The sequence below is a fragment of the Phascolarctos cinereus genome, unplaced genomic scaffold (assembly GCF_003287225.1).
Source record: "Phascolarctos cinereus isolate Bilbo 61053 unplaced genomic scaffold, phaCin_HiC Scaffold_1;HRSCAF=81, whole genome shotgun sequence".
NCBI lineage: Eukaryota > Metazoa > Chordata > Mammalia > Diprotodontia > Phascolarctidae > Phascolarctos > Phascolarctos cinereus.
This window is the reverse complement of record NW_027555514.1, coordinates 92,242,417-92,265,815: the sequence shown is the minus strand read 5'-3', so window position 1 is coordinate 92,265,815 and position 23,399 is coordinate 92,242,417. Positions and strand designations below refer to the sequence as shown.

Here is a 23,399-nt window from a genome sequence, read left to right as displayed (position 1 = left end):
AATCTCTACCAAAAGTCCTCCTCTGACATTTCATCGTGGTATGGAAGCAGCTCTGGGTTTCCAAAGAATCTCCCAGTAACACAGAATCTTGAGCAGGTAGCTGTGAGGCAGAGATGAAGTCTTCCATGTTACTCAGAACTTCTCATTTTCAGCCTTTCTTGTAACATAATAGCATTTCATTACACTCTATGTAAGCTACAATTTGTTCAGCTATTCCCTAATGAGCAGGCACCCATTTTGTTTCCAGCTTTTTTGTTACTACAAAAAGACTGCTGTGACTATTTGGACAGATTCAGGTCACTTCGTTATGTCTTTGACCTCCCTGGGATTTATATCAATGAGTAGGGTTGTTGGATTAAGAAATGAATAATTTAGGGGCAGCTAGGTAGCAAAGTGGATAGAGCAACCGCCCTGGAGTCAGGAGAACATGAGTTCAAATCCGGCCTCAGACGCATAACACTTACTAACTGTGTGACCCTGGGCAAGTCACTTAACCCCAATTGCTTCACCAAAAACAAAAAACAAAAACAAGAATATGAATAATTTAGTGACTTTCCTCCCATCGTTCTAAATGAAGACTACATTAATTCAAACAGACACAAATGGCATGCCACTGTTGCAGTCTGAGAGGTTTAGAGACTCCTCAAAGAACAGAGTACAGGACAGGGTTGTCTGGAATGAATTCACAGACTCAGGCATTCTTTAAGTCAAGGTGGCAAAGATTTATTGTTACTCTTTTCAGTGGGCAAGGGTTCCTAAGAAACCTGCCATGGTGGCCAGAGCTCTTTAGGGAACTTGCAACCTAACAGGAATGATGCTAAAGCTTATATAGGAAAAGCAGTGGATTGTGTGCCAAGTATGCTAATTAGGTGATAACACACAATCTTGGTCACAGGCATCATTCGCTACTGGAAACAGGGTGGGGTGGGGGGAGGGGGTGGAGAAGAAGGTTCCTAAAGGGTATATTTTTGGTCTGTTATGTCTGTAACAACATAGTTTCAGGAATTGACGTCTATCGCTTGACCTCTGGATTGTATATGGTAACTGGGAATCAATACGTGATAGTTCTGCTGGTACAAGATAGTCCTGTTCATACAAGGGCAATTCTACAGAGGTCAGCTTGTTCTTGTAACAGGGAGAGATAATGAGATTTTGCCTCACTGGGCCCATTCATGAGTTATTGCCAGAGATAGGGTCTTTGGGCTGGAGGGAAACTGCCAGGGATAGCGTTTCTAGGGCCAGGAAGAAATTGAGATCCAAGCACAGGCACCCAAGCACCCCATCACCACCAGTCCTGGAGTTGCTGCTGTAAAATACCATTCTAAATGTATTCTGTTTCAGGAACTGAAATTGGAAGGGGTAGGGAGGAAATGACATAGCCTTGACCTGCTGGAGGCTGTTCAGAACTTCCTGTCTTTTTGCTCCTCTGGCAGCCAGCCATTTGTTCCCAGACTTATTTTTCAGGGCCCCATACGCCAAGGATCAGAGTGGGTGTTTGTCTTTTTTTAAATTTATGTCAGCTTGTCTCTGCCTTCAGCCGTGACAACTCAGCACACATCTGAGTAGCTTTCCCTTTGACATCCAGAGTTCACAATGTTACTCTACACTGCGGATATTATGAGACCCTTCATACAAGGCTGTTTTTAATATCTTGTCTTTGAGGGAGGAAAAAGAAGGCTGCTCTCAAGAACAGCCAGACAGAAGAGAGCCAATAGTCTTATTTCCCTGCCTCTGATCTTCTAAGGACTTACTTGGAAACTGCATTATCAGGAGTGGAGCCCAGGAAACTGAAGCCAAGCAGAAAGTGTCCGGAGCCAGATAACAAGGACAGAGGTATCTTGTATGTGTCTGTGTGAATAAGCTTGTGTGTGTTTGAAATGCAAACATTTTTGAAAGTTATAATTTGCTCAGAGCGAGCTCCAGAGTGGCAGGGCAGCTTCACTCAGACAGGGCAAAGGTGCCCTTTCTGGGATAATTTCAGGAGCCCTGAGAGGGTTTACAAAAATCTCTCCACCACCTGCTCACCTGGAATCCCTCTACTGAGGCAGAGCCTTTCATTCCACAAAGAAAATAGCTACTTAAAAAGCCTATCCTCCCGAGAGAGGAGGACTAAAGACCTTCAGGATAAATGTACATGAGTGAGGCTGAGACCTTTCCAGAGAGCAGAATATAGAGCAGGGTTCTTAATCTGAGATCCATGGATCCCCAGGGGATACATGTGCAGGTTTCAGGGGGCCCATGAACTTCGATGGAAAAAAATGGTATCTTTATTTTCAATCACCTCTAACGGATACATAACATTTCCTTTGATAATAAATGTAGGGAACAAAATATGATTCTGAGAAGGGGTTCATAGACTTTACCAGACTATTAAAAGGTCTATGACACGAAAAAAGCTTAAGAACCCCTGGTCTTAAGGGAGTAGGGAGTAGGGGGACTATGGTCCTGGGAGGGCATGGAGCAAAGAGCACTATGGGGAATAGGAAGGGGGAAGAAACAACATATAAACAAAAAATTCTTTGATCTAATAATTTTGCAGTCAGTTTTCTTTTGTTTGTCAGTTTTTGATCAGCAGCTTGAGGGAGAAATAGTAGCGGTTTGGCACTAAAAGGTTAATGCTTTAAGAGCAGCTGATTTCCTGTTTGCACAAATTAGCAAGTTTCATTTTGTACTAAGTGTGTAAATCACAGTCTGTGCACCGACCATTTAGTAAGCAGCTCTTTCTTCACACGTAGATACTAGTGCTGCCCAGAAGTGGACTGTGGGACATCTTAAAGCCTATGTGAAGCGTGAGGGGGATGCAAAATGAACAGGTAGGAAAGGTTTGGTCTCCCCTTTGAATGGTAGGGGACTCTAAAAAAAGAGAACTTTAGGACTTCAACAGTGAAGTAATGGTACCTCACAATGCCTGACAAAAAGATATAAGTGCAGTTAGCATAAATTGCCTGATGTCCCCTACCCAATCTCTGGGGGATGGGGGGGGCAGGAGTTAATTAAGAACTTTCCAGGCGCTATTCTAAATAAGAGGGATACAAATACAAAAAGAAAGAATCTGCTCTCCAGGAGCTTTCATTCAAAAAGGAAGAGAAAAGAATTTATTCAGGGCTAACTACATACCTGACGCTGCACTAAGGACTTTACATTTCATCTACGCAACAACATTGGAAGGTAGGTGCTATCATTATCTCCATTTTATAATTGAGGAAACTGAGACAAAGCTGATGTGACTTTCCCTGGGTCACACAGCTAGTAAGTATCCAAGGCTGGATTTGAACTCAGGTCTTCCTGATTCCAAGCCGTGCACTCTATCTGCTGTGCCACCTACCCGTCTCTAAAAAGAGAAAATAAAAACATATCAGGGAGTGGTAGCCAAGGAAGGGAGTTTTAGAGTTGATTTATAGAATATCAATATGATATACACTTTCAAAAATCAATGTGGGGCAGCTAGGCAGTGCAGTGGATAGAGCACTGGCCCTAGAGTAAGGAGGACTTGAGAGCAAATCCAGTATCCTTGGGCAAGTCACTTAACCTTCTTTGCCTCACTTTCCTCATCTGTAAAATGAACTGGAAAAAAAATGACAAGCCACTCCAGTATCTTTGCCAAGAAAACCCCAAATGGGGTCATAAAGAGTTGGACATGACTGAAAAATGACCAATCTATAACCATTGCACTGATGGGAAGATCAAAGTCCAAACCCTCTTAACCTTTCAAAACTTGCAAGGTCTTCTTCCACCCAAAAAGGGAAGGAAATCTAGGCTGACCACTCTCCTCCCCCACAAACAATTACTTCTCAGAGACAGTTTCTTTTCCTCTTAGTGATTTCAGCTAGCTTGATGGTCTTATACAGGCCCAGAGAGCATCACCAAGTCCCTCAGGCAATCTGAACACCTTGAGTGTTGCTATCTTATGAACAATTGAGATTCATTCTTATACAATAAATGTATCAGGGCTAAGCAAGGAGGGGGTGATTTAGACCTCTCTGTTGCATATAAAGAGCAACCATGCTGAGCATGGGAAGACAGAAAATTTATGGGGAATTGTGATCAGAACATTAATTTTAGAGCAGCTAGGTAGTGCAATGGATAGAGGGCTGGACTTGGAGTCAGGAAGACCTAAGTTGCTTTGCAGCCTCGGATATAGGTTATATGTGTGACTTTGGACATCATTTAACCAGTGACTGCCTCAGTTTCCTCATCTGTAAAAGTTGAGATAATAATAGCACCTATCTCCCAGCGTTGTTGTGAGAATCAAATGCACTTCATAAACTTAAAGCATGACATAAATGCTAGCTATTATATCATCATCATCATCATTAATTTTATATATAACTTAATTTAAAATTATTTTATGTATATAGATGGAATGAGCTGCCTAGAGGCCATAAGATCATATAGGTTTAGGACTTAAAGGGGCATTCGAGGCTATCTAGGATATATGTGCCTATATATGTGCACACCCACACACACATATCTCTATATTATATATATGTACATACACACATACACACCTTATGCTATGTGCCAGTGAGGAAAATTGACCCCTAGAGAGTTAAATACTGAATGTCAGAGGCAAGATTCCAATGCAAGTCCTGCACTAGGCTGTCATGCAGCAACCTCCAAACTTTACAGATGAGGAAACTGAGACCTAAGGACCCAGCATGGTGCCATAGTGCTTAGATTAGGACAGTTCAGTCTCCAGGGCTCTGAGTTCCCTAACATTCTGTCCTAAGATGCTAGAAAGGGGCATTAAGATCCAGAAAGCTACACCTCAAAGTTCTAGGGAAGCACAACTCTAGGTGGTGGTGTCAATCAAAAGAAACAGGGGCGTCTGGATGAGAAGATTCTGGGCAGCTACCCTCCCCAAAAGTTCATCAGAAGCCTTAGTCTGGTCCTTGGCACTAAGCTTTAAGTCAGGAACTGAAGCTAGAGAGATGATTTTAAAAAAAAACAGACTAGTATCAAAAATTATTGCAAATCTAAAGATTTCTGAGAAAGAATTACAATTGTAAGCAGAGACTCAAAGGGGAAAAATAGATTTTCCACTTACGATTTCTTCAAATATAGTATCCAAACTTTCTTTTATTTTTAAGTCTTGTTTTTCATGGAGTCCAGTATTCTTAAAATTCTCTTTCCTTAATCTGTTTTCCAAGTCAATTGTTTTTGACATAGGAAATGTTACATATCTTCTATTTTTTTGATCCTTGGATTTTATTCCAATATTTCTCACTCTCTCATAGAGTCATTAATTTTAGTTTGCTCCATTCTAGTTTTCAGGGAGTCTGTTGTTTCAGTAAGATTTTTCACTTTCTCATCTAAGCTACCTATTCTGCTTCCATTTTTTTTCCTCTAGAGCTTTTATTTCATTTTTTTATTCTTTTGCTTCATTTCTTCTAGGTATTCATGTAGTTCTTGTTTTGTTTTGTTTTTGAGAAAGGTGTGTTGTAAATCTTAAAGCACCACATAAATGTGAATTTTTGTTATTATTAATAGCAATAATAATAACTGCATAATATTAACAAAACATAGAATTTACAACCCTAAGGCATCTATGAAAAGGTCAGTACTTCTCTGTCAAAAAGGAAGAAAAGGATTGATAGATATTACCAAGGAACATGACAAACAGGTCAAAATTCTTCTGAAATATTTTTGAAATAAAAGTCACCATTACATCAAGCAGTAATAAAAGATGCTCCCAGATAGCTGGTTTTGGATTTGTCAAAACCTCTGATTAGTGCTAGAAATGAGTAAGACCTAGGAACAGAATAAAACATCTTCTGTGGACAAAGTCTGCATGAACATTGCCAACACCAAACAAATGGCTTATTCATGTAGATTGGTAGAAATGGAAGGCTTTATGATGGAATTCAAGACAAGTCATTGCTATCAGAAATCACAGAAGGATCCTCACTGATGCCTCTACTTCCCTTTCTCCCATTGTTTGCTTTTTTAAAAATTAATTTATTTTATCAACAATGACTTCCATAAGCTTTTGAGCTTTAAATTTTTCTCTCCCTCCCTATCCACCTCCCTCCCCAAGACGGCACACAATCTGATATAAGCTTTACACGTACATCCTTATTAAACATATTTTCGTATTAGTGATGTTGTAAGAATTAGAACCAATAGGAGGAACCACCAGAAAGAGGAAACAAAACTCAACAGAAGAGAAAAAAAAATAGCAAATAGTGTGCTTCGATCTGTATTCAAACTCCATAGTTCTTTCTTTGGATGTAGATAGCATTTTCCATCATGAGGCCTTTGGAGATGTCTTAGATCCTTGTATTGCTGTGAAGGGTTAAGTCTATCAATATTAGTCATTGCACAACATGGCTGTTACTGTGTATAACGCTCTCCTGGTTCTGCTCACTTTACTCAGCATCAGACCATACAAGTCTTTCCAGGTTTTTCTGAAGTCTTCCTGCTCATCATTTCTTATAGCACAATAGTATTCCATTACATTCATATATCACATTCACAATTATAATTACTATCTGTGTCTTTTTCTCCATCTCCTCCTCTTCCCCCCACAAATTTATGCTTTTCTTCCTCCTTTCTCCTTTTCCCTCCTCACTAGTGTTTGACTTTTGACTACCGCCTCCCTTCTATTATCCTCATCCTTTTTCTTCCCCTTTACCCTTACTACTTCTTCCCTCCCTTCTATGCTCCCTCCCTTTTCCTTTTCCCTTTTCCTTCCTACTGTCTATATGGTAAGTTAGATTTCTATACATAACTGATTATGTTATTCCCTTCTTGAGCCAAATCTGATGAGAGTAAGGTTCAAACAATGCTCATCTCCCTTCTTTTTTCCCTCTGCTGTGATAGGTTTTTGTGCCTTTTCCTGTAATAATTTACCCTTGTCTGTCTCCTCCTTTCCTTTGCTCTCAGTACATTTTCTTAGTTAGATCAGATTAATCCACTTACTTGGATACATTTAATCTACTTGATTAGATTTTTTTTTATCATTATAACAAAGTCAATTTATACCCACCCCCTTTATGTATACCCCTTTAACATGGTGTAATAACAATACAGTTCTCAAGGGTTATAAGTGTCATCTTCCCTTGTAGGGATATAAACAGTTTGCCCTTATTAATAACATGTTTCTTTCTGTCTGGTTTACCTTTTTATGTCTCTCTTGAGTCTTGTACTTGAAGATCAAATTTTCTGTTTAGCTCTGTTGTTTTTATCAGGAAGGTTTGGAAGTCCCCTGTCTTGTTGAATGTCCATCTCCTCCCCTGAAAGATCATGCTCATTTTCACTGGGTAGTTGTTCCTTGGTTGTAATCCAAGTTCCTTTGCCTTAAGGAATATCATACTCTGCGCCCTATGATCTTTTAATGTAGAAGCTGCAAGGTCCTGTGTAATCCTGACTATGTTTCCATGATATTTAAATTGTTTCTTTCTGGCTTCTTGCAGTATTTTCTCTTTGACCTGGTAATTTTGGAATTTGCTATTATATTACTTGATGTTTTCAATTTGGGCTGTCTTTCAGGAGGTGATCTGTGTGTTCTTTCTATGGCTATTTTACCCTCTGGTTCTAGGACCTCAGGGCAGTTTTCCTTTATGATTTCCTGAAAGATACTGTCTAGCCCTCTTTTTTTATTGTGATTTTCAGGTAGACTAATAATTTTTAAATTGTCTATCCTGGATCAATGTTCTAGGTCAATTGTTTTACCAATGAGGTATTTTATGTTTTCATCTATTTTTTCATTCTTTTGTTTTTGTTTGACTGATTCTTGCTCTCTCATAGAGTCATTAGCTTCCATTTGCCCAATTCTAATTTTTAACAAATTGTTTTCTTCTATTAGATTTCCACATTTGGCCAATTGTATTTTTTAGGGATTTGTTTTCTTTAGTGTACTTTTTTCCAGTTGGCCAATTATATTTTTTAAGGACTTGTTTTCTACAGTTAATTTTTGTCCTTCCTTTTCCAAGTTATTTGCTCTCTCTTGCATACCTCTCATTTCTTTTCCCATTTTTTAATCCTTCTTGAGCTCTTCTAAGAAGGCTTTTTGGGCTTCAGACCAGTTCATATTCCCTTTTGAGGTTCCACATGTGGGTTTGTTGACAATGTTGTCCTCTTCAGAATTTCTGCCTTGACCTTCACTCTTCCTGTAGTAAGAATCTATTGTACCTTTCTTTTTGCTGATGGTGTTTGCTTATTCTCTGGCCTTTAAAGAGATTGAGTTCTCTGGCTAGGCAGCAGAGGGCACTGACCCAAGCTTCTTGGGTTGGGAGCCTAGGGCCTGGTGTCCGATGCTGGCAGTTGGAGGCTGTAGGGTTCTGGCAACTTACCTGGTGTTGGGCTGGAATCAGCAACAGTGGAACTCTAGGGGTAGGATTGGGTAGTGTGGCCCCTGGAGACTTTCTGCTCACCCAGACCTTTTCTTTCCCTCCCTTTGCTTTCTTCAGCTCCTTTCAGATGTATGTTGCAGGATGTTTATCTTCCTGGGGCCCCTTGGAGTGTTGCTTCCCTTAGTTTTGCTGAGACACTAGGACAGCCAGTTGTTGTAGAATGCTGAGGCACCTGGTGGTTTTCCAAGCTGGTTTCCAGTGGTTCCCCACCCTCACTGAGGCACTTGGGGATCCAGGTGTTGGTGTTTGCCTGATCCACCACCTGGGTTTCAGGATTTCCTCCTGGTATGCTGAGGTGGGGCTTTCTACTAGCTTGCTGGGACACCTCCCTTTCTGTACTGCTTTCCTTCCCCCACAGTAAGACAGGCCTTTCCCATTAATCCCTCAAGCTACCTGGGCTACTGGACTGCTGCGTCCCATCTTTCTTCTGGTTCAGATGTTCTAGGGTTTTTCCTGGGGTGATATTTTTTGGGCTTTCAGAGGTTAATAAGGGAGGGTAAGAGTGACTTACTTATTTAGTGACTTACGTCTTACTCCACCATTTTGGCTCCCAGAAGCTGAAGTCTCCCATTGTTTTTTTGACTCTCAGTAGTATGGCTTCTGACTCTGTCATTCAACTGAAACTGGTCTCTCCAAAAATCATCAATGATCTCTTAATTGCCAATCTAATGATCTTTTGTCAATCCTCTGAAGCCTTTGATCACTCTCTCTTATGACACAACTCTCTCCTAGTTCTCCTCTACCCTGATTGTTCCTCCTTAGTCTCTTTTGCTGGGTATTCATCCATGTCAAGCCTGCTCATAGTCAAGTGTTCCGCAGGACTCTCTTCTGGGCCCCTTTCTCCCTCTATGCTATTTTGCTTGGTGACCTCATCAGTTCCCTTGGATTCACTTATCATCTTTATGTTGATGATTTTCAGATGTACTTATCCATGTCTAACATCTCCTGTAACTCACATCCCTAACTTCCTATTAGACATATCAAATTGGATGTCCCACAGACATCTTAGACTTAACATGTCCAAGACTGATCTCATCATTCCCCTTTCCCCCAAGTTCCTTCTTCTTTTAAACCTTCCTATTTCTATGGAGCGCATCACCATCATCCTGGTCACCCAGGCTCACAATCTAGGCATTATCCTTGATTTCTCTATCTGTTGGATATTAAGCATATCCATCTGTTAACGAATCCTGTTGTTTCTACCTTCGTAAAATCTATTCAATAAACTTCAGTGACTTCCTCTCATTTCCAGGATCAAATGTAAAACCTTCCACTTGGCTTTTGAAGCCTTTCACAATCTGCCATTTTCTGGCCTCTCTCCATGGATTCTATTATTGGTGACATCGTCTTCTTTGCTACTCCTTTCACAAAAATGCCATCTCCCCCATCTATGCATTTTACTGACTATTTCCCATGCCTGAAATTCTCTTCCTTCTCATATCTACCTCCTGGCTTTCCTGGATACCTTCAGATCCCAGCTAAAATCTCATCTTCTCCAAGAAGCCTTTGCAAATCCCCCTTAAATCTTGTGCATTCCTTCTGCTGATTATCTCTAATTTATCCTGCCTATAGCTTGATCAGACACGGTTGTTAGTATGTTGTCTCCTCCATTAGATTGTGAGCTTCTTGAGAGAAGGAACTATCATTTGCCTTTCTTTGTATCCTCAGCACTAGGTACAGTGCCTGACACATAGTAGGAGCTTAATAAATGCTTGTTGAGTAGACAACATGGCAATAGATTCTCTGTATCTCTCACTTAAGGGTAACCTATCTTTAGAAAGGCAGAGTGGTGGATTTTTCAGTCAAAGCAACTCTTGAAGACCATCTTCTAAGGCATGAGAGGGTCATAAACTGCTTAGTGGCAGACATCCCCTCACGGATGAATAATGCATTATGGAAGTAATGAAATAACCAATTTATAAGAGCTTTTGAACATCTACTAAATGTCTAGTATTAGACTAAATACTACAAGTGGTATTGAATATCAACAAAAGATGTCAGGTATTACATGATAACAGATCTAGAGCCAGAAGGGACCTTCTTGTTGAACTGAAATAATGTTAAATTTTTAACAATGGAATTTGCTATATTCCACATTAATTTAAAAAGTTCTATGTTTTTTGGAAGAAAGGAGTCTTAGAAAATACAAAATAAGTCCTTTTGTCAAAAAAGTTCATAAATTGTGTCATCTGGGATAACTTGTGACTGGAATAATCTGATACCATTTTGAATACTTTATTTCTCTCTCTTCTCACCACTCCAATTCAGAAATTTCAGCAAATTACAGACATGGATCACCCAGAAAAGCTACAAGACAGACAACAAGGTAAGCACAGGATGGGGAAGAGTTCTCACTTCGCTACAAATGACCTAGATGATGGTGGTTTTACAATTCTTTGCTACTATAAAAAGAGCTACCATAATTTTTTTTCATAGTGTCATTTTCCTTTTTCTTCCTCTTGGGGTACAGACCTACTACCAATGTCGCTGGGTCAAATTCTACACACAGTTTTGTAGTCTTTGGGTATAGTTCCAAATTGTTTTCCAGACTAGATGAATCATTTCCATAGGTCCATCAACAACACATTAATGTACCTGTTTTCCCTTATCATCTCCAGCATTTGTCATTTTCCTTTTCTATCATGTTAGCCAATCTGATGAGTGTACTCCGGTAATCTCTTTTTCTTTTCCAGGTTTCTGCCACAAGTAGTTACCGTACATAGTAGTTTTTAAACAAGTGTTTACTTTCTGACTTAACTGACAAAACTCTTTTCTCAGCAGGGCTCTCTTGCTTCCTTTTGATGATAAATCATTAAAAATGCCTTGTATAAGAGTGCCTTCTCCTCTTTCTCTACCCACCATCATGCGTAGTACAGATTTGACCACCTCATAGATTGCTTAATGAATGCCTTGTGAGTGGAATTAAACTGCAGTGAAATAGCATATACTCTCTTGTTATACTGATGGCCTCATGGAAGTCAGAGGGAATGACTATTCATGGGTCACTTTTGTGCCAACAGAGCCAGATGACAAAAGCCAGGAGCAGAAGAGAGAGCCAGAACTGCCCTCTGTATGCTCAGAGCTGAGAATTCTTCTCTTGGGGAAACATGGTGCAGGGAAGAGTGCAACAGGAAACAGCATCCTCAGGAAGCGAGTGTTTGAGTCCAAGTTCAGTGACGTTCCAGTGACCAAAACTTGCAAGAAAGAAAGTGGAACTGTGGGAAAGAGGGAAGTTGTGGTCATTGATACTCCTGATCTTTTCTCTCCAAACATCTCTACTGAAGAGAGGGAACAAGAGATCAGGCACTGCATCACCCTCTGTTCTCCTGGTCCCCACATCCTGCTCTTAGTGACTCCTCTTGGCCATCACACAGTGGAAGATAAAGAGATAGCGAAGGGCATCCAGGAGCTCTTTGGAGCTGAAGCCAGGAGGCACATGTTACTTCTCATCACAAGGAAAGAAGATCTGGGAGATGAATCACTTCCAGTGTATGTTCAAAACACTGAGTACCTGAAGGAGCTGGTTCAGAATTGTGGGGATCGGTATTGTGCTTTCAACAACAAAGTAGATGGGGAAGAACAGGATTCTCAGGTTCAGGGGCTCCTTGAGGACATTGAATTGTTGATGAAGCAGAAAGGTGGCCAGTGCTATGCTGAATTTAATGTGAGTGGAAGAAAGCAAGAAAATACTATGGACTCCAAAGCAGATATCTCACCAAAACTACCAGATACCCTAGAAAGGAAGGTAAGTACCTGAACGTAAGCATTGCATGGTTCAGAATAATAACCTCTCACATTTTAATGATGCTTTTAAGTGTAAGAAAGTATTTGTCATAGGATTTAGAAATCCAAAAGGACCTTAGAGATCATCTAGCCCAAGCCCTTCATTTTTACAGATGAGGAATTGTTCATTAAAGGTTAGTTGATTTGCCTCATGGCATAAAGGAGGTTTGACTCTGAGCATCTGAACTATCTTTGAACATCTTGGTTTTGTCTTACCTATAGACCAAGGCAGTTTGGAGATATTTGTTCTTATGAAGATCCACGTTTGAGAAGGATGTATCCATAGGCTTCTTTGATGTATTTCATTTTATTCCTTTCTTTACTTGTATGATTTTTAAAAACCCATACAAGTGTATACATATGTGAAAATTACACATGTACAAACACATATGTATATATGAATGTGTGTGCATGTGTATATATGTATATAGATATATAAATACATTTGAATGTATCTCTCTCTCTATCTATCTCTATCTCTACCTCTATCTCTATCTCTATCTCTATCTCTATCTCTATCTCTATCTCTATCTCTATCTCTATCTCTATCTATATATATGATGGAATAAATCCAGACACTAAATCCTTATATTAATAACACAAGCATTGTTACCAAAATGGGGTAGGGGAAACACAGGAGAGACAGCCATTTCTTTGAGAGTTGTAAAGAGTTTGGTGTTAACCCCAAGGGCCCTTGGCCATTTGATGGAGCACATGACCAGTGAGGGTGAAAAAGTGGAATTCTGGGAAAGAGCTGCTCTTTCTCCTTATTACTGAATAGGGTCAGACAGCTGGCCAAGAATGTCTTCTTTGTGGTTAAATATAAAATGAAGGTGTCAGACTGGATAATACTTAGGCAACAGCACACTGTTCCTATAGTCCAAAAGCTCTGGAGGGTAACGGTGAGAATAATAGTCATCATGTGTGGAGTCACTGGATATTTCTACCACATTTGAGAGCCCTTCATAGAGAGGTATGTGATAAGAAATCAAGGAAGAAGTAGATACAAGCAAAACCTCACAGGAGTGGCAATTTTTGAAATTCTCTCATGTCGGTCCTCTCCTTTCTGCAGTGGAGTCTGCAGTATGAGCAACACATGAATGAATTGTCTTTCTGCGTAGACCTAGCTGGCCTTGTGCTAGGCCAGAAGTCCTTAACCTGGAGTCCATGAACTTTAAGAAATATTTCAATAACTATATTTCAATATAATTGGTTTCCTTTGTAATCCTACTTATTTTATTTTATGCATCTAAAGGCACTATTCTGACAAGTGATCCACGAATTTCTCTAGATTGCCAAAGGGGCTTATGACACAAAAAAGTTAAGAATTCCTCTTCCAGACTCTTGAACATTTAGGAGGAGAAGTACTAGGGGTACTATTGATAACTTCTGGGACAATACGCTCTTCAGAAGCTTCAAATACTGATCTTTGAAGAGTGTTTTTTAAATTTTTGTTGCCATTCTTTGGAACATGATGAATTTGGTGATTCATGTGGGATGCTTCCCTCTTATTTTTCAGAGTTGTGTGACAGGAGTCAAAACACATCAAAAGGAACCCAATCTACCTGGTAAGACTACATTTTGAGTCTTGTCCTCATCCCTGAGTGTGTATCAATGCATCGCCTTAGGTAAAAGGAAGTAGAAAGAGGAACCAATTGCTGAGATAAGGTAGATCCTTAAATGCAGCATAACAACAACAATAATTCATATTTCTATAACAGAGGCTACACAGGGCAGTGGATAGAGTACTGGACCTGGAAGACCTGAATGCAAATATGGCCTGACACTTACTAGTTGTGTGACCCTGGTTAACCTCTATCTACCTCAATTTCCTGAACTGTAAAATGAGAATAATAATAGCATCTAGTTCTTAAGGTTGTTATGAGGACCAAATGAGATAAGTTGTTAAAGAAATTAACACAGTACATGGTGCATGGTAGGCACTTAATAAATACTTATTTCCTTCTTTCCTTCCTATAATAAATGATAAATAAATCCTCTCATGTTCTGCTGTGACATTACATTTTTTTTCTTTTCTTATTTGGTATTTAAGTTTATGTTTCTTATTCTTTTCTTATTGTGTATTTGAGTTGTAGAAAATTTTAAAACACAAAACCAAAAACAGAATAATCCAAATGAGCTACTAGTTAATGGGGTCATCACAGATTTCCATAGGCCACGAGGCTCATTCATACGGGTTGTTTAGAAGATGAGAAAGATGAGGTTGTGTGTGGACTTAAATTAGAGAAGTAAGGTAGACCAGCAGTACATCATGCTATGGATTCAGTCATTGTTGTAGACCTGCACAGAATATACCACCAGACCTCTGTGGATAAGAATAGACCAGTTTGAGTAGATGTCCCAAAAGAATTCTGGGCCACCTGCCACTTACCCTCTCAGTGCTCCAAGCAACCATAAGTTGCAATGCAGGTGCTAAATTGCATTGGTAGTGGGTGTTTCTTCCCCGGGATTCCTTATACTGATGAAATCATCGGTTTGGTCCCCCCAATTTGCTGTATGTATTATAGTTATGTAGATTTCTGTCTTATGGGACTACAGATGCTGTATGAATGTGAGTATTGTTTTAGCTAAACTCTGTTTAGCATATGGCACAAGGCTCTGCACACTGGTTTTTGATGTGTTTGTTATTTGACTTGACTGACAAAATGCTTCACTCACTGAGGCAGGGCTGTCTTGTCCCCTTTTGATGATAAATCCTTAAAATGCCTTGTATAAGGGTACCTTCTCCTCTTTCTCTACCCACCATCATGCGTAGTACAGATTTGACCACCTCATAGATTGCTTAATGAATGCCTTGTGAGTGGAATTAAACTGCAGTGAAATAGCATATACTCTCTTGTTATACTGATGGCCTCATGGAAGTCAGAGGGAATGACTATTCATGGGTCACTTTTGTGCCAACAAAGCCAGATGACAAGAGCCAGGAGCAGGAAGAGAGCCAGAACTGCCCTCTGTATCCTCAGAACTGAGAATTCTCCTGTTAGGGAAATATGGTGCAGGGAAGAGTGCAACAAGAAACAGCATCCTCGGGAAGCGAGTGTTTGAGTCCAAGTTCAGTGACGTTCCAGTGACCAAAACTTGCAAGAAAGAAAGTGGAACTGTGGGAAAGAGGGAAGTTGTGGTCATTGATACTCCTGATCTTTTCTCTCCAAACATCTCTACTGAAGAGAGGGAACAAGAGATCAGGCACTGCATCACCCTCTGTTCTCCTGGTCCCCACATCCTGCTCTTAGTGACTCCTCTTGGCCATCACACAGTGGAAGATAAAGAGATAGCGAAGGGCATCCAGGAGCTCTTTGGAGCTGAAGCCAGGAGGCACATGTTACTTCTCATCACAAGGAAAGAAGATCTGGGAGATGAATCACTTCCAGCGTATGTTCAAAACACTGAGTACCTGAAGGAGCTGGTTCAGAATTGTGGGGATCGGTATTGTGCTTTCAACAACAAAGTAGATGGGGAAGAACAGGATTCTCAGGTTCAGGGGCTCCTTGAGGACATTGAATTGTTGATGAAGCAGAAAGGTGGCTAATGCTATGCTCAATTTAATGTAAATAGAAGAAAGCAAAAATATACTAAAGATTCTGAGGCATATGTTGCCAAACCTACTAAATGTCCTAGAAATGAAGCCAAGAATCTGAACCTAAACCTTACATTGTTCCCAACAATCTCTCACAGTTTTAACTCAAAAAGAATTTATTATGGGATTAAAAAAAACTAAAATGATCCATTTTAGCCCTTTATTTTTACAGATGAACAACTGATAGCTACGAACATTAGCTGAGTTACCAAAGATCACATAGTCATAAGTAGAAGGGTCCCCTAAGCTATATTCTGTACTCTTTGCACTACGTGCTTTTGCTTCTATTGCATATCCATAATATGAGCTACCCTCAGAAGGATCCCATGGAGACTGGAAGGTTACAATTATATTTCTTTCTTGTATGCCAAATGCAAAAAGTAATGTAAAGACATGTGAAAGACTCCACTCAGAGTCACACAGGCAGTAAGTGGTAGAACAAGGATGAGCACCCAGGTCTCTCAGCTCCATATTTGCTGGTCTTTCCCCTACTTTGCCTTAACTGATGAGTACATTGACCTTTTGACTGGAACAGCATTATTTCCAAGATTTGTGCCTTGGAGTTTCCATTGCATTCCTGTAATGTTACCTTTTTAAGCTTCTGGGGCATCTATCTTTGAATAGACCTTAGACTAACTTAGAAGATGTGATAACTGGCACAAGTTGGTTCTGTCACTGAAGGGAGACGGGCAATTGAACAAGTTACTTTTCCTTGTGGGCTTCAGTTTCCATATTTAAAAAATTCAGAGACTAGCCTGGGGGATACTTAGGCTACAGAGCATTGTCCCTATAATACTAAGTACAGGAGAACAGTGGGGTTTAGAACCTCAATTATCCCTTATGGATATCCTTCAGAGCTCCTACCACAGTTGAGAGCTCCTCACAGAGAATCAACTGAGAACAATCAACATAGAAGAAATTCTAGGAAACACTTCAGATGGGAGGTAGATTTGAGGAGTCTTTGTATGCTTCTGCATCTATGGTAAGGCAATGTGGTATTGCAGAAAGAGATTTAGACTTAGCAGAGGACCAAAGATGAAACACAGCATTTTGACACTCCCATTCCCTTCACTGGTAGGGCCAGCAGGAACATTTATTAAGGTCTAGCTGAGCTTTCCTTAGGATCTGAAGCTTTAGGTGGACAGGTTCCATGAGTATAGGCTGTTACTATCTGTAGCACCCAGGATAGCCTTGTGTACTTTGGGATCCTCAGCTACTGATCTTGGAAGAATCTTTTTATTTCCATTTGCATTCTTCAAAGGCAGAAGAATTTGACAATTCCCATGGGCTGTTTCATCCCCTTCTTTTTCATAAATGTATAAATGAGAATGAAATTCATCAAAAGAAAGTCAACTTACTTGGTAAGACCATCTCTAAATTCCCAGCTCCAATAGGCTGCATTTTTTAAAAGTTAATTTATTTTTATTTTACATTTATTATCTCTCCCTTTTACTGCCCCTCACAATTTAAAAAAATTTGAATGAACAATTAAAAAAACCCTCATAACAAATATGTACAGTGCGATACAATAAATTGTCACGTTGGCCATGTCATCTCACAAGAGGTAGGTGCTGTGTTTCTTCTTTGTTCCTTTGGTAAGTCTACATTTCTTTCTGTGATGTCACATTGTCTTACTATATAGAGGCATAGATCTCCAATTTCCCTATGATCCAGCAATATAAAATAGTGTTTGCAGTTGTAATTCTCTACTGGTGTAGGAACTCCCAAAGAGAAAGGAAATAATACTCACCTTCTAAAGCAAAACTAGAAGCACTATGAGCATTGTAATATGACAATTTTCTCCCAGGAGACAGTGAGAAGAATTCTCTCTAATTGCCTTTAGGGTAAATTATAATGAATTCATGAAGACTTTACAAATTAATGAATCTTGAGGAATTTAGTGGATGAGAGACACATGCTGCCTAGTAGATAGGCATAAAGAAAAACAATAGGATAAATGTATGGAAAATTCTTTTTTATCTGTAATTTCAACAACTAGAGAGCTCAAACAATTTCATTTTCCTTTGCCATTTATAGTAGAAAATGATAGCTGATATTTTCTAGTAATGGTCCTTAAGAGAATCATCAAATAATTTCAATAATGTTTAACATGGTTTTCATTGCAGTATATCTTGGTGTATTCTAATTTTACAAAAACTGGTAATATATGATGGCATATTTCTGATCACTTTCAGGTAATCAAGACAAAAGCACACTCTATAGATCGTTATTTCAGCAAAATATTTTGCAGTAACCTAATTAATAGGTTGTAACCAAACCCCACCACGAACTCTCAAAAACCTAATGTAATGTGCCAGTGTGTCAACTGTTCCTTTGGAACTCTCTTGTAGTGCTACTTTGCCTGACTGTGGTAGAAAGGGCTTAGCAGTATTGAGTTGTCTAGATCATCCTGTTTCCTGATTGAGAAGGAATTTGTTATTGTTCACGTGACATGGAACTTAACAATAAGGGCCGAGTCCTTGGAGCATGTACATTTGGTGAGCTTGTTTCTAGAAGTACACAATGTGGAATGGAGGGGTCCAGTTCTCCACTTAAGAACATGTGCAGTTATATTCTGGGGCTCTTTCCTGTCTGCTCACTGATTAATGGGGGGTGGGGGGGGAGAAGGCCACTTGGTTGGGTGCTGAGTCAAAAGTGAGAGTGCATGCAAAAGGCCCCAGTGGAGAAACTCATTCTCTTTCTTTCCTACTAGATACAATGTGTAATGACTCTTAGCTTCAGAGGGCCCTGAGATATAGGCTTGCCACCAGACACATATATATGGTTCCAGGACTGGTTGCTCATCAGGTGTTCCCATTACATTGAAAATAGGAGGGTATATCTTCAGCCAGAGAAGAGGAAATATTAGAGGAGACATGTAAACTGGACCAGCAAAGCAGCATTTGAGAAATAGAGAACACATGGACAGTAGCATTTCCAATGAGGACATGATTGTTAATCTTTCATATGTTTCTTCCCACAGATATGCTGAGCCTCATCCTTGTAGGGAGAAGTGGGACTGGGGAAGAGCTCAACTGGGAACACCATTATTGGGGAGCATACTTTTGTAGCCAAACTTGCTGGAAAATCAGTCACTACAACCTGTCAGAATAAGGACAGAACCTGGAAAGAGAAGACTATTATAGTTGTTGATACTCCATCCTTTGACCTTACCCTGGCTAGTGAAGATCTTCTTTCTAAACAAGGGAAAGAAGTCGTTCGTAGCCTTTGCCTATCTCCAGGAGCCAGAGTCTTCATTCTGGTGATTCAGCTGGGCAGGTTCACTCAAGAAGATGAGAAGAGCATTAGGGAACTAAAAGCCGTATTTGGAAATGAGATCACTGAGCACATGATTGTGCTCTTCACCCGGAAAGAAGATTTAGGTACTGGAACACTGGAAAATTACATCCAGACTTCAGATAATCAACCTCTTACAACGCTAATTAAACAGTGTGGAAGCAGAGTTTGTGCTTTTAACAATAAAGAAAGTGGTCTAGCCCAAGAAGAGCAAGTTAATGAGCTCTTGGAAATGGTGGATAAACTGGTCCAGAGTCATGGAGGCCAAGGCTATGCTTTCAGTTATAGACCTGAGACTTACACCAGAAGGATTGAAGATTTCCGGAGGAAACATTTATTCAAGACAAGAGACAAATTGGTATATGAGAAGAATTCATTTTTTCTGTAATCCAGTTGGTTCTTGCTGTGCCTGATGACCCATAAAATAAGGAGTACCTCAGGACATATGGTGAGGGCATTCTTGGGGACAGTCAGATAGGTGGATTTATTGGTTTATTGTAATGCTGGGGTGTGGCTAGCATCAGATTGTAAAAAATAGAAGGTGAAAAATTGAAGCAAGTTTTGAGGAAACAGACTTAGGGTCAAAACTAGGTTGTGAGTTGCAGTCAGGTAGGTAAATTGGAAAGAATCTGGACATGCATGAAATTACAAGTGGCAAGGCAGTAACCATTTGAAAAGGACTCAAGTATCAGACAGCCAACCGAGGAGGGGGCGATACAAAGTCTAGGGAGACAATCAAGAAGGAAGAGATATGCAAGTGTTTTCAGGGCAAGGGAAAGTGAGCAGAGGGACAGATCTGAGGCACCAATAACAAAGAAATACTTTGATTATGGAGACTGATTTTTCTTCTTCAAGTTGATAACTGTTCTATGGGGGCTCGAAATCATCACAATATAGCTGGCTTAGACCAAGCAGATCATGGGGAACACTTAGTCCATGCGGCAAGTGTGTGGACAGAGAAGAGCATCACCTTCTGGAAAGAAGATTTTAATATAAATCGATATTTTGATTCCTCTTTCCTGTTGGGCTATGATCTATATTAGCATAACCTGTGACTCAAAGTCCATTTGCATAAGACTCTGCTCTTTGGTGGAGATAATGCTTCACATCTGCATGAAGGATAGTGTTGGTGAGAGCTTGGGAGAAGAGAGAATGTGCCTTCTGGCTTCCAGTTTCAAGGGAAGAAGACATGGGATTCCAGGCTCCTTTTAGGTCTCTGAAGAGAGAGAAAGACTGGGAAGAAGCTGACATGTAAAGGACCTGGCAACTTCTATCGTGTCCATGTCCCCAGTTTGCTACACTGGAAACTTTGGGGAATTTCCCATTGAGTGAGATCTGAGACTCTCTCTCTTTCTCCCTCCCTCCTTCTCCTCTCCCCCCCCCCTTCTTCTCTCCCTGTCCCTATTCCTTTCTGTGTCCCTCTCTGTATCCTCTCTCTCTGTCTCTCTGTCTCTAACTCTGTCTCTGTCTCTCTGTCTCTGTCTCTCTCTCTCTCTCTCTCTCTCTCTCTCTCGCACACACACACAGACACGCACACACACACACGCGCATGCACACACACACACTATCTCACTCCCAATGGGAAAGCTCAGTTACTCAAATTCTGTGTTATATATTGTCATATGTATACTTCCTCTGATTTCTATTTGCTACCGGCTTAGATAGCCATCTTCTTTGTGTATTCTTTGTGGAATGAGTCAAGATTTTGGATATATAACTTGGAAAACTCCTTCCCTGTTAAATGATACCAACAAGGAGCTTAGCTTGAAACTAAAAACAATTTTCCATATACTAAAAATATTTTAGGGGAAGATGAGTATAGATGTAGCCTAGTGATATTTTTCTGAGAGAAGCAGAGTGGCCAGCCTCTGGCCCCAAACCTCTTGCTCCTCTCCTGGCAGTAATCAAAGAGATTTCTTTAGAGATATCTATTTCATTTTGTGATAGATAAGAGGGAAAAGCTTTGCTGGTAGAGTTCCCCTCTCTTTCCTTAGTATCTTCTTGAGACTCATGAACATTTCAAGACAATTGTCAGAGCTAGGGCATGACAAGAATTAAAGGGGCAAATGAGAGACTCGATCTTGTTCCCCTAGCCTCAGTAGAAGGTTCTGCTTAGTCAGGGAGGGAGGACTCTGCCTGTACTCCAAGGCAGGGAGAAGGTGAATTGAGTTCAGTCTGACTCAGCCAAAAGTAACGGTTAGGGGCTTTCCATTTAGAGGAGTAATTAATGAATTATAGCCACCTGAGCAATATCACATGGGTGGTGATGCTAGGTAAAGTGAAGCCAAACAAGCAAAGACAGAGATGAAAGTGTATTGACCAACCTCAAGGAACATGGCCTGTGTGGTCCCACTCAGTGGAAGCAAGGACACTTTTCCAAAGCTATATAAAGCAGGATCACCAAAGAGCCTTTAGGGCCTCAGCCCTTATCTTAATCTTAATTCAGTGAGTCTTACTTAAGAAGCCAGAGAAAAGGCAGAATGCAGGGGATGTGGTGGAGGGCAGTGGCAGTGCAGTGGAGAAACACATGAAGACAGCTGTGGAGGTAGAGAGTAAAAATAGGGTGCAACTTCAGCAAATGACAGCTGCAGATCAAGAGCTCCAGTGGATGACATCTGCAGGGGACAACATTTCAGGAGGTGACAATGGTAACGGTAATAAGCAGTGGCACAGGGCAGAACTTCAGTGGAAGCAGAGTTGAGCAGCAAAAGGAAGGAAGCTCTGGGACCACAGGAAGCAGCATCAGCACCAGAAGGGAGGCATCAGCAGATGCTGGGAATATAGTCATCTGAACTCAACTTGTAGAGATTTTCTTCTGTGAAGCGAGGTAGATGGCATTGAGGCCTTAACTCCTCTCAGACTACGAGCTTTCCTGCAGATTTTTTTCCCTTCTCCACACTGGCACCCCTGTGAGTCTGTAGAATATTATGTTCATTTATGTATGGGGACTGATATTGATTTGTGTATGGAATCTGAACAAATTAATACATTATATTTTTCTGTTATTTCTTTTTTTTATTCCCCTAGATAACAGGTATGGGGGTTAGGCTGGAAGTAGGATCTGGGGGACCAAGGCTAGTTTCCTGGCTCATAGGCTTCTTGGAGAAGAAACCACACTGTGAGCCCCCAGCTTTCCAGAAATGACTAAATGAAGCCTCACCAGAAACCAAACCAAGTGGGGTGTAACCCCAATCTTCTTTGCCCAAAGCCATTTGTTCTGATTGCTAGCATCCACCTCCCTTGCCTCTACCCACTGGCTTCTAATCTACCATTGCTGTTTCTGCCTTCCTGAGTAAGGCAACGTTGTTTAGGACTAGTTTAAATGAGATTTTGGACTGAGTATTCCCTATTATACCTCTCAAGAAACTTGAGATGTTTTCAATGTGTGTTGTGGGAATCAGAATAGGAAATGAATTGAGCGAAATAACTAAGTGCATATATTTTTTTGAAGAAAAAAGTGTAATTGGATTGACCAAATATTGAGCGTCTTTCTATTCCTTAGAAGGTATATATTAGTTGTGGCTACTTTTTCATATACTCACTAAGTTGCTTTAAGTCAGGAATTTAATAAAAGTACCCTTGATAAACTCGACAGTGTCACATATCATTTATAGAAGTTAATGTAATAAAAATTATGATGAATAAAGCAAACATGAACAAAAAACTCAGAAAATAGAAACTAAATAATATTACCCTAGAGAATAAGTGGGTCAAAAACCCTCCACAGAATCAAAGCTGAAAACAAATTAATTAAAAATAAATAAAAATATGACATACCAAGATTAACAAAACATGAAATATAGAACTTAACTTCAGAAAAGAAGTTTGAGCAAACTATAAATAAACTCCTAAAGAACAAAATCCTAGACCAGATAGATTTAAAAATGAGTTCAATGAAATATTTAGAGAACAAACACCTACCTCACCATATTCTGTAAGCTGTTCATAAAAATAGAGAAAGACAGTAACTTATCATACTCCTATGAGGTTATGCCTCCTGATCACCACTTCAAGGAGGCAACTGGATTGTATAGTGGATGGTATGTTGGACCTGGAGTTAGAAAGACTTGAGTTCAAATCCTGCCTTCAGACACTTACTAGTTGTATGATCCTGGGTAAGTCAGTTGATCTCTCTCAGCCTCGGTTTCCTCAACCATAAAATGGGGATCATAATAGCACTTAGCTTTCAGGATTGTTGTGAGGATCAAATGAGACAATATGTGTAAAGTACTTTGTAAACCTTCAAGCCTTATATTTATTATTAGCTTTATTGATAACTATTGTTACAATAAAGCAGAGAAAGAAAACTATTCAACAGCATCACTAATGAACAAAGATACAAACTTATTAAATGAAATATTAGTAAA

The 23,399-nt window shown here is 40.0% G+C and overlaps 2 protein-coding genes across 2 annotated transcripts; both read left to right on the top strand.

Moving 5' to 3' along the window:
• The first annotated feature begins 1,406 nt into the window (after positions 1 to 1,406).
• Positions 1,407 to 22,622, top strand: LOC110201949 (GTPase IMAP family member 8-like). Its single transcript, XM_020977855.2, is given in 7 exon segments — positions 1,407 to 1,833; positions 2,736 to 2,813; positions 10,623 to 10,680; positions 11,375 to 12,099; positions 13,657 to 13,705; positions 18,719 to 18,756; positions 18,758 to 22,622. Coding segments are annotated over 6 exon segments (1,548 nt in total). The 5' UTR covers positions 1,407 to 1,833; positions 2,736 to 2,798; the 3' UTR covers positions 19,421 to 22,622.
• LOC144456737 (GTPase IMAP family member 8-like) lies at positions 15,073 to 15,881 on the top strand (the record flags this gene model as incomplete). Its single annotated transcript, XM_078152107.1, is given in 1 exon segment — positions 15,073 to 15,881. A coding segment is annotated over 1 exon segment (804 nt), but the record flags the coding sequence as incomplete, so codon positions are not given.
• Positions 22,623 to 23,399: the final 777 nt, after the last annotated feature.